The 12,149-nt window shown below is 43.6% G+C and overlaps 1 protein-coding gene across 5 annotated transcripts in view; it reads right to left on the minus strand.

Annotated features, from left to right (window-relative positions):
- MCTP2 (multiple C2 and transmembrane domain containing 2) overlaps positions 1 to 12,149 on the minus strand; it is a 130,145-nt gene that overhangs the window by 8,033 nt on the left and 109,963 nt on the right. For all 5 annotated transcript variants that reach the window (XM_035130470.2, XM_060282414.1, XM_060282416.1 and 2 more), the window contains one exon: positions 1,958 to 2,067. In XM_035130470.2, the coding sequence (XP_034986361.1) occupies positions 1,958 to 2,067 (110 nt within the window). The remainder of the gene's footprint in view (positions 1 to 1,957; positions 2,068 to 12,149) is intronic.

Consider the following 12,149-nt stretch of genomic DNA (forward strand, 5'->3'; position numbering starts at 1 on the left):
TGAATTGAAGCAGGGGGTAAAGCGTACTTGCCCACAACCACATGGAAAATATTTTTAAGTCTGCCAACCCCAACAGAACAGAGCTATTTAAAGATCCCTTTGATAGGAAGGGTTATGCAGATGGAAGCGCTTATCCAAACCGTCATGACACTCGCTAAAACCACACTGGTGGACTTCCCCCCCTTCCCTCTTAGTCCCTAGCAGCTTTAATATTGAGTTACAATGGGATTCCTGGAGGATTAGAGATGGCAGCCATACTAATGCCCCAGTGAGTTCTTAGGGATCATTGTAATCAAAATGAATATGGGTCACCCGGCGTCCCAAGCCTTCCTGCCATCCAGCTGCAAGGAGAACACAGCCCTCTGTTCACAGGCAAGGCCATCCCTTGGCCATTTCCCGCACAGCTGGGACAGATGTTGCAGAATAACAACACACATGGATCTGTTGCATTTTTAGACCCCACACGGCTGTTCTTTTAAAGAGCGGAACTGTTGACAAGCCTCAATTTGTGTGTTTCAAAGAGGAAGGTCACACAGTTGTGCCAGTGCATGGGAGAGAGAGAAGATGTAATTACTCTTTGCTTCTTGGGGGGATAAGCCATGCCAGAGTGTGGCCCAGTTTTGCCACTGAAGCTAAGCAGGACTGGAAGCTGTAAGTTGGTAGGATGGCAGTCTGGGTGGGAACCATACATAAGATGCTCTGAGATCCTTGGAAGGTATGTGGGATGGTACAAATGTAAAGAATTAAAACAGGGGTGGACAATCCATAGCCCTCCAAATATGGCTGGAGTCCAACTCCCACCAGCTCTATCCAGTAATGCCAATGGTCAGTGATGATGGGAGTTTGTAGTCCAGCAACATCTGGAGAGCCCCAGGTTCCTCTTCCCTGGATTAAAGCAAATTAGTAGATGTAACTAAAAGGCAACAAAGGTTACTGGCTTTTCACTCTTCCTCCCAACTTGATGGTCATCAACTTAGAAGGCTTTAAAAGAAGATACAGTAAGACACATTTGTGGAGGATAAGGCTATGCATAGCTACTAGGCATGATTGCTATGTTCTGCCTCCGCTGTTGGAGGAAGCATGCCTCTGATTACAAGTTGCTGGCTGGAAATCACATGCTGTTGCACTTAAGTCCTGCTTGTGGGTTTCCCAGGGGCATATGGTTTGTCACTATGCAAACAGAATGCTGGACTTAATAGGCTGGGCGTTTGGCTTGAATCAGCAGGACACTTCTTCTGTTTCCCATTTCCAGTAGGGCTCAGTAGTTTAATAGTAACACAGAAACACAAGGGGAGGTCAGAGGGATGTCACTGTTAAGAACCAGGCATGGAGGCTTCTGTGCAGGCATGAGACCGTATTTCAGAAGCACAAAACAATAATTTTGTTTCTCAGTTCATCTGAACTATCCTGAAATCAGTCCAAGGGACTCTGCCCTGTCTTAGTTTCCCAAATAAAGCTTTTAGTTGCTTCTGGATCGGGGTATTTTTACAGAGGATGAGATGGATGAGATTTGCAGAGCTAAGGTGGTGCCAGTGAACACACATGACATACTGAGATCAGCTTCCCCTATTGATAGTGATGAGGCAAAGAAGGCAATGTTGGAGCTTACTGATTTATCATTTTGTGCTTCTCTGCTGGGGGCAAGGGAGAGAGAAGTAGTTTTGGAAAATCCTCAAAAAGTTTCCAGAGAGGCTGGAAACAATGTCCAGAGATAAACCAAAGCATGCTTTTTCAGAAGCTTCCATGCATAATTTGCATGAAAGAGACCGAAAGAGAAATGAATGAATTGCTACAATGATGGGTGCCGTCACCAGTGAACTGAAAACACAGTGTAATAAATGACCTTTCTGCCATTTGAGGTTTGCTTCCAGCACTTCCCAGTTCAATCTTTTGCCTGGTGTTTTCAGTCATGGCATTCAGAAACATTTCAGAGCATGGGACCAACACTTTCACTTACTTCTTTATCCTCTCTGCAAAAGATGCGATTTCCTCCAAAAGTGTTTGGACTGTTATAACAATGTCTTGAACCATGTGGATTCTTTCTATCAAGCCTTTTTTCTCAGATTCCTGGGAGGATTAAGGTAAAAAAAGGCAAGGGGGTGGGGGAGAAAAGAAAAACACAAATGCATAAGGTTTATATGTCCTAAAATTGTCCCAGACAATGAGGGTTGTAGGAAGATTATTGTAAGATGTTTGGTAATATCTTTCAGCACTGCAAAGTTTGAAATTCAGGCACTCAAACCGTCTGGAGAGGTAACCTGGAAACCTATGGTATTCATTATGAATATTCTATTTCAAGACTTAAAACAACAAAAACCTACATTTCTGCTTTTAGCACTTTGGTGGAAGGTTCCTTCAGGTCATTTGAAAGTTCTTGGAACTGCAAAGCTGCTTATAAGAAAGGCAAAATACAGCACAGTTTTCAGAAATCCATATCCTTTGAAACAGGCTCCCCCAACCTGGGGCCCCTCTAGATGTTTTGAACTACAACTTCCATCAGCCTCAATCCACATAGCCATGTCACTGAGGATGGAAATAAACCAAGGACTGGCAATATGGTGTCCTCTAGATGTGGCAGGCTACAATTCCCATCAGCTCCGGCTGGTCAGGGACGATGGGAATTGTCACCCAGGACACAACACTGGCTACCTCAAAACTATACGCTACAAGGCAAACACAGGCTGCTCATCCACGTGTTTTCCCCATAAGACAAATGTGGGGAAAGGGCACATAGCAAAGAAAAATCAGCAGATGGACGGGGATGCTTAACCCTCCCAATCATTGTTTGTTCCCTACAAATGCTTCCCTCCCCAGATGTTATCTCTGCATACACAGGTTTGGACACATGGGTTTGCCAGCATGTAGCTCCATGTAACCTTCTCCTGCGTTGGCACAGGTTACAGCACACTGCTTCCAAGGAGGGACAGTGAGGCCTGTGCTTATAAATCTAGCAGGGTCATCCAGTGCTTTGCCTGGCTCTCTCTAACTTCTGGGCAATTCTTTGTGGCAAGATAATTTAAAACACATACACACAATACCAAGATATTCCAGGGCAAGCCTGTTCTTGCAACCTGGAACTGTGAAGAATATCATCTGGCAGCTGGATATGCATCCTGCTGACTTTGTTTACACATCTTAGATTGTGCTACAAAAATGTGGTGATGACACACTTTAGCAAACACAACATTAAATCTTCTCGTTGCAGACTATCTGGACTGCCTGCGACTCAAGAGATCAAGTTAAAATGAAGTCACCGGTTTATGCTGAAGGACATCCTAAGAGTCATATGGGGGTCCATATCTATATTATAATAGCCATATGAATCTACATCTATCTCTATCAATCTGTTTATAACATAACAAGGGCTAAGAAATCCAGTGAACAAATGAGTGGACTGCTGGTTAATCTGGGTTAGTTTCTGGCTAAACTATAATTTATCAGTGGTAGGAAACTACTGTATTCTTACATGACCAGTCTGCTCTCCTAGGAGAGGTCAGGGCGAAGATTTCCAAACTGTGTGTCATGACATATTAGTGTGTTGGCTGCAGTGTGTAGGTGTGTCACACGAATGCTCCCCGAGCTTCGCTTCTTCCGGGACTGGAAAGGGATTAGTTTAACCTCTGGTTTGCTAATGAAATGGAATTACTATGTCAAGAAATGATGCATGTCTAAAAAGTGTGTCACCAACATGAAAAGTTTGGAAAGCTCTGGTCTAGGGGCTAGAAATATATATATATATTTCATACACAAAAACCCCCTCTTTGGTCTCTTTCCACATGACCACTCACAGTTAGAAAGTCTGAAGCTATCTAGCATAAATATATTTACACATTGTGGAGAAGGACCATGGCTAGGTAGCAGAACATCTGCCTTGCATGCAGAAGGTCCCAGATTCAATTTACGGCATCTCCAGGTACAGCTGTGTGAGAATCCTGTGTGAAATCTTGGACAGCTGCTGCAAGCCAGTGTAGACAATACTGAGCTAGATGGTCTGACTCAGTTTTAAAGGTAAAGGGTCCCCTGACCATTAGGTCCAGTCGTGATCGACTCTGGGGTTGCGCGCTCATCTCGCATTATTGGCCGAGGGAGCCGGCGTATAGCTTCCAGGTCATATGGCCAGCATGACAAAGCCGCTTCTGGCAAACCAGAGCAGCACATGGAAACGCCGTTTACCTTCCCGCTGTAGTGGTTCCTATTTATCTACTTGCACTTTGATGTGCTTTCAAACTGCTAGGTTGGCAGGAGCTGGGACCAAGCAACAGGAGCTCACCCCGTCACAGGGATTTGAACTGCCGACCTTCTGATCAGCAAGCCCTAGGCTCAGTGGTTTTGAGCTAGATGGTCTGACTCAGTTTTACAGACCATTAAAGAAGGAGCCTAGACATGTCAGCGCCACAACCCATTACTAGGAAGAATTGCAGTGCATGGAGGAAGAAGTTCAGATCACTTCCCACAGGCCCTTGGAGCCAGAGGACACAGCCCTGCCACTATCCTCTGACTCAGAGGATGAATTCTTTTGCAGTACCTTGCTGCCCAGACTCACAGTGCTGGAAATCTGGGTGCAACTCAGCTTATGGAAGAGGGTTTGCACAGGGTTAGGAAAGATAAAGTAAGAGATTACCAGAATATCTGTACCTTTGACTCCTGTGCTGACCTCTCTATCCTTTAAAAGTTAGACTGTTGCATCTTGTATTGCATCCTATGTACAACTTCTTCTCTCACAGTCCTCTCTCAGACCTCAGAATGAGAGGTCACCTTGGATCTATCCATGGAGAACAAAGGAGCACTCGTGGCTGTCTTTGTCTTCACCATATGACTTAGTTAGCTTAGACCTAGAAACTGTTATATCCAAGTTATATATTTCCTATAAAAAACTTTTTTTTTCATTTTCTTACTCTGTGTATGAGAGTGATTGCAACCAGTAAAGTCTACTCTCTAACTAGATTTACAAGACACTCTGCACAGCAAATTTCAGTACGCAGAAATCAAAGGCTACAAAGCAAAGTGAGTGCCATTCACTCGGCGCCAGAGGCACCAACAATCACCTCAACCTGTTCTGAAGTCACTACAGGGACAGAAGGCAAAAACTCCTGGTGCAGTCGGGGTGCTCCTCTTTGCTTGAAATAGTGTTCTGCACACTCCGATCCTCACACAGATATTTAGCAGATATTTTGTATAAAGTACGTTTACATTGTAAAATTAGCCAAAGCAAATTCCAAGTATGTAAGTACTTGGCGAATAAATTACTATTCTATTCTATTCTACTCTATTCTATTCTACTCTATTCTATTCTAAATCAGCCATCCAATTTCTCCATGGAGGGTGGAGCTGATCAGCCAACATAACATTTCAATTAGCTCTAGTTCCCTGCAGTAAAACCTTGGCAGGGCCCTTTGGAGCTGTCCAATGTCCAATGCTATCCTCTTGACTCAGTATAACTGCCTGTTTCCCCTTTAACCCTCAAATGAGCAGAGAACTGGACAGACAGAGGAAGAATTTTTCTGTATAGTTCTGTGTCTGTCCTGAACACACATAAAGTGGGGAATGGATGGGTAGATAGGTAGGGTCTAATTTAAAGAAGAAATGGGCATGTGCATGGTGGTAAGGCTGAATGGTTACCCACAGTCTAGTCGCATGATCCAGGAATTTATTTCCTACTTGGGTTCATTTCCAGTATGGGAGCCCAGGTGGGGAGAAAGGAGTTTTGGAAATGGACTGCAATGATATAAGCTGCAAGACTGAAGATCTGTCTCTCATACACTTTTAAAATTGGACACAAGTCTCATATTTGTACGTGATTAGGCAAGGGAAAGTTTAAGCCTATGGACTTGCCTGTCTTTTCTTGGATCACACTGCATTTTTTAAAATTTACCTAAGCATTTATAATTTGCACTTTCATGCAAGTATAACAACATAGATTATAGCATTCTTAAAAAGAAAAGAATAATAATATTGCAAAGGCATGTCAACATTATGGTTTTCAGAGAAGTTCTAAAAGAAGACATGGACAAATCCTGCCCAGTGTTTATGGGTAGGGACTTCTACAGGGCAGGGCCTGCCACACTTGGTTCCTAACAAAGGTTGACTGAACCTTAGGGGTGTAGGAAACCACAAGAAGGGCCCCATCAGAGGATCTCAGTGATTGGGAGCATAAGGAATTATACATCCCTTAAGATGTATAATTGGGCCAACTTGTTTAGAGCTTTGTGAATTAACACAAGAACCTTGAACCAGACCCAATAGCAAATCAGCAAACAGTGCAGCTGTGTCAACAGTGGAGTAGCACATTGTCAGCAACCTGCCCCTTTGAGCAGTCTGTCAACTGCATTCTGCACTAGTTGAAGCTTCTGGACTAGATCCAAGGGCAGCTTCACACAATGTGCATTTGGGTAAGAGTCTCGAGGCTGCATTGTATTGAACAATCCATTTCTCTCCAGTTGTTCTGCATTCCACTTCTTTTGGTGAATATTATTATTTTGATTGCGACTTCTTTGGCAACGTGGTCCTCTTAAGCCAATTTTTAACTGGCTCACTGAAGAAACACACACAGATGGGCATCAGTGTGCTTGATACTCTGAGCTCAGAAGCCTTTGTTTAAAATTAAGGCGAAAATTCCCTGCCTGTATGACAAATCTGTCCTCTCAACCTTTCCTTCTCATCCTGAACTAAGCAGAGGGAGACCCCTTTTCCTTCACAGGCCCTTTCTCACTTCAACTGTTTCTCACCCGGCTGTGCTACTCGGTGTAGAATAAAAGCAGCCCCCTTCCTCTGGGAAAGCATTAAAACCATCAAAACGAATTTACAACTGAGAATTAATTACATGATCAGTGTGTTGCTTAAAATCTTCCCTGCATATTCTGAGCTAAGAAAAGACCTTGCTTCTCCATTAATTGCTTAAGCAAAACTACAAAAGAGGGTCTTGGTGAAGATTAAGCATGTCAGAGAAAAAGAACTAAGGGAGGGGTGGAGGAAAGTTGAACAGAGTCGGAATTTAAAGGCTTTTGTGTCTGAGTAATTCACCTCAGCTTGAACTTGGAAAATGAATAAGATGTGTAGCTCTTACCCAAGGGAGGCCAAAATGTTCAACATCTAACGTTTGTCAAGCACCCATCACCCAATGGCTCACAATGAACACGTTGGGTGTTCACGGTTTTGTGACATTGTGCAACAGCGGGTCCCACTTTCAGCACCTCTGACCCTAGAGACAGGGTTATGCATATTGCCAGCAAAGCTGTCTAAAAATATATTTAATAAATAAAATGAGCCTCTGCAGAGCTAGCCCCCTGGAGAACAGGAAGCAGAGAAAATTGGGGTTTATCTGTACAGGCTCCACCAGGAAAACAGGATGGATCAAAGACCTTGGTGAGCCATACTGAGAGTAGCTTCCAAACAACTCAAGTTGGAGCGTAGGGCACAATGGTAGTTTTAACAGATTTCAATATTTGGTTGTTGTTGTTTTGGTAAAGAAAAAGTTATGCTACAGCCAGGGATCATTCAATACAGGGTGTGCCATGGTGACATCATAAACCTATGAGAAACTTAGTTGGTCTCTAAGGGACCCAGGTGGCGCTGTGGGTTAAACCACTGAGCCTAGGGCTTGCTGATCAGAAGGTCAGCGGTTCGAATCCCTGTGACGGGGTGAGCTCTCGTTGCTCGGTCCCAGCTCCTGCCAACCTAGCAGTTCGAAAGCACGTCAAAATGCAAGTAGATAAATAGGAACCGCTACAGCGGGAAGGTAAACGGCGTTTCCGTGTGCTGCTCTGGTTTGCCAGAAGTGGCTTTGTCATGCTGGCCACATGACCTGGAAGCTGTACGCCGGCTCCCTCGGCCAATAATGCGAGATGAGCGCACAACCCCAGAGTCGGTCACGACTGGACCTAATGGTCGGGGGTCCCTTTACCTTTACATTTAAGGTGCTACTGAAAGGATTTTTTTTATCATAAACACAGTTTCTCAAGTCTCAATTAAAGAAAATTCCACTTGATTCCACTTGATGTAGATGAAAGATCAAGACAACCATCAGCAATGCAAGGCTAAGTTGGCCACACCCACCAAGAAAAGTATAGGTTGTATCCAGCTAAATTTTACTCAGAATAGACCCAATGAAATTAGTGGGCTAAGTGAGTTATGTCCTTCAATATCAATGGGTCTACAACCCCAATGCCTTTTGAATTTAGATCCAAAGCTCCTAGAGCTGATTTTACAGTATCAGGTGGTTTTGTGCTCGAGTCTCCTGAAGAAAGGCAAATTTAAGATCGGGGAAATGAGAAATGACACTAAAATGCAATTTTCTGCTTTATATAGGATGGATGAAAACTCAGCACTGTCCTCCAGCTAAGGGGCACTCCTATCCCTTTTTGGGAAGTCAAAGCTAAAAAAGTTATTCTGGTTTTGTAAGTGGAGCTGGACTGTGGGTTGGTGTTCCCTTGCCCATATCCCCAGGAAGTCTGGATGAAGCTCAAGCGAATTAGATAACAAGTTGGAAAACTGATCAGTGCAATCAGGTTTTTAATGTATGCTTAAATAAACTTCCCCGGCCAACATGAAAATGTTTAGATTGTTTAATCGGTATGCGGTATGTAATATGTTTCTTTATAGTTTCATGCATTATAATATATTTGCTTTATAGTTTTCTAACATTTTCACTGTAAGCTGCCCTAGGATTCCTATTGTTCAGCTTTAGTATAGGATATTAAATATCCCCCATACATAAGGATGGATGAAATAAGTTCTTCAATGGAAATGTCTCAAACAGTCATAGGCCAACTCGGCTCTCCAGATGTTTTGGGACTACAACTCGCATTATCCCTAGCTAACAGGACCAGTGGTCAGAGATGATGGGAATTGTAGTCACAAAACATCTGGAGGGCCGAGTTGGCCTATGCCTGATCTAAAACAAGCCATAGGTGAGACTGCCTTTGCTTGGCAGGGACAAAACATTAATTCGCATAGGGTTGGGAGGTGTTACTTTCAGCCTGAGGGTCACATTCTCTTCTGGGCAACCTTTGGTGGGGGAAGCACACACCAATGGTGGGTGCAGGCAAAAATGGACATATCGATGGGTGTAAATTTCACCTTACAAGAAGGGATGGTGCGCTACAGCACTCTCAAAATTCCAAATACACCCACAGGCTTCAAAGCATTGGTGACACCCTGATACAGATCGTCTAGTGCAGGGGTTGGGAACCAAGGGCTACACTTACATCTTGCATTGCTAGGCTTTCCAGCCTGAGTTTGTAATAGAACCCCTTATTTTGTTTTTTCACATATCTGCCTCTCATCTCATAACAGCTTGCCATGCAGCTCAAGAAATGGTTCATGAAAGCCACAGTCACGGCCATTGGACCCCCAATATCTAAGATGGGGTGGGAACCTTTGGACCTCAAGATGTTGCTGAACAATTCCCATCAGCCTCAGGAAGCATGGGCGATGGTCAGGGATGATGGAAGGGCCAAAGATTTCCCCATCCCTGATCTAAGAACATGCTTTCACACCTATCAACTTGCATGTACCTTAACATCAGTGAATGAGGCCTGAATGGTGGTCCCTGTGCAGGATGAGATGAAAACCACTGGGGCCCATGAAAGGGTCTTTTCAGTGGTGGCTCCACATCTGCAGAAAGCTTTCTCTCCCAGAGATGTGTCTAGCCACACCATTACTTTCCTCCTGAGAAAAAGGTGGAAAAGCGCCTCTTCAAGCCAGCTTTAAAATGAGGATATCAGTGACTTAAAACAATTATGAACAATTTGATGGCACTAGTACCATTCAGCTATTTTTATCTTTTCCATTTTATGCATATTATGTTCCATATGTCTGTCATGTTGTTGTTTGCTAGGCTGCATGCAGAGAAAAAAACCTTGTGGCCTTTGGGCAAAGTGTGGTATAGAAATTTATCAAAAAAATAAATCAAATACTAACTTTTATGGCGCTAACGGGACATTTTGTAGTTTTTGCATATAATTGGACTGCACAGCTGTAATCCTGTATATTTTGAAGTAAGGCCCATTGAATCTGATTGTATTTACTTCTGAATACACTTGCATAGGACTGCTCTGCATGCATCTTATAACAAATACTAAACAGTCTTGTGGTACTTTAATGACTACCAGTGCATGTATAGATTTGCTTCTCTAAATTCGTTTCTGTCTTTTATATTTTGCTGCTATCATGATTTTTGTTTTAATTTATTTTTGTATAAGAATTTCTTAACTCTTTTGTTTCTCACATTGAGGAGCTTGTTTTGAAGCTGAAAAGGTGGCTATAAAATAGTTTTAAAAGAAGAAGAAGAAGAAGAAAAACCTCAGGTGTGAAAATACCCATGGTTGACACTGACAATATCTGGCTTTTAAGTTGATCTAGCAGAGAAAATGGAAGATTTGCCTCTCCCTCCAGCTCAAGAACTAGAAGAGAGCAAACAAGAGAGTTTGAGATGTTTACTTGAGCCTCACAAGACATTTTTGGCCTTTGAACCCTTACTGCTTTCTGCTGTAGATTGGGGTCCCATTCTCATGACATGGTAAACCAAACTATGGCTTATCAGGACCTTATAAAACTATGGTCTCCCAGAAAGAAGTGTGCAGCCACTTGGCTCCTCCCCAGTACTTTTTGAAGTATCATGCTTGCGCTAAGCAAAGGTTTGCTTTATCTTATTGTCTTAGCAGCAAAGCCCATTGACTTCACTAGAGCTTACTTCTGAGTAAACATGCATAGGATTGATGTGTAAGACTGCAGCACACCAAATGAGTCAGAAATAGAATCAAAGCATCTTAAAGATTAAGAAATGTATTGCAGTGTACGTTTATGTGGGCAATCCGCTTCACATGCATCTAAATACAGTAAGTGGACACTCTAATCCATGATTGCTTATGCCATATCTTTGGTAGCATTTAAGTTTCATCAAGAATCAAAATTGTTGTTGTTGTTTAGTCGTTTAGTCGTGTCCGACTCTTCGTGACCCCATGGACCATAGCGCGCCAGGCACTCCTGTCTTGCACTGCCTCCCGCAGTTTGGTCAAACTCATGTTCGTAGCTTCGAGAACACTGTCCAACCATCTCGTCCTCTGTCGTCCCCTTCTCCTAGTGCCCTCCATCTTTCCCAACATCAGGGTCTTTTCCAAGGATTCTTCTCTTCTCATGAGGTGGCCAAAGTATTGGAGCCTCAGCTTCACGATCTGTCCTTCCAGGGAGCACTCAGGGCTGATTTCCTTAAGAATGGATAGGTTTGATCTTCTAGCAGTCCATGGGACTCTCAAGAGTCTCCTCCAGCACCATAATTCAAAAGCATCAATTCTTCGGCGATCAGCCTTCTTTATGGTCCAGCTCTCACTTCCATACATCACTACTGGGAAAACCATAGCTTTAACTATACGGACCTTTGTCGGCAAGGTGATGTCTCTGCTTTTTAAGATGCTGTCTAGGTTTGTCATTTTACCCCCTGATAATTTGTACATCTGGGGCAACCTTCCCTTAAAAAAGCTCAACAGCTTTGGGCAATGTTCCAAAAAATTGCAATGTAGGGGAGGGGTGACCAAAAAAATTCTCACCGGGTACCACCTGACCTTGCTACGCCTCTGGAAATGGGCGTGTCAAGACTCCATGGTCACTCAACAAGCTATGGCTCATACCTGGAAGGCCTTACAAGGACTACCCCTGGAGTTACAGTGTAAAAATGTTTGGTGTTCAGCCATGGCTAAGAAAATAATTCACAACTCAAAAGTGATAAAAGGAACAGAGAAACAAGATAATTTTCATGCAATATGGTAGCCGTTTGTTATGAAACTGCCCTGTGTTGTGGGTGGGTATGATTGGATAGCCACAACACCCTATTGATGGTGGGCTGAATCAGGCCAATGGGACGCTAGCCAAACCAATCAAGGGACCTATATATGCCCATGCACGTGACTCAGAGCTTCCTCTTTTGGCCAGTGCATCGGAACACCCGCCCACCTCTCCCTACTTTTAGGGCCTGCGCGCTTGACCTTGCTATGCCGTTGTGTGTCATCTGTGTGTCGCCTCCACGGCAGGAATTTTCCCCACTTGGCTGATTGGCTGGTGCCACTTGGGTTTCGCCTGCCGCGTAGCAAATCGTCACAACTTGTGGATAGGCTCTGGTTCAGGCGATAGGGATGGGGGAACGCTCTCGCCATCCC

The sequence above is a fragment of the Zootoca vivipara genome, chromosome 14, assembly GCF_963506605.1.
Source record: "Zootoca vivipara chromosome 14, rZooViv1.1, whole genome shotgun sequence".
Classification (NCBI taxonomy): Eukaryota; Metazoa; Chordata; class Lepidosauria; order Squamata; family Lacertidae; genus Zootoca; species Zootoca vivipara.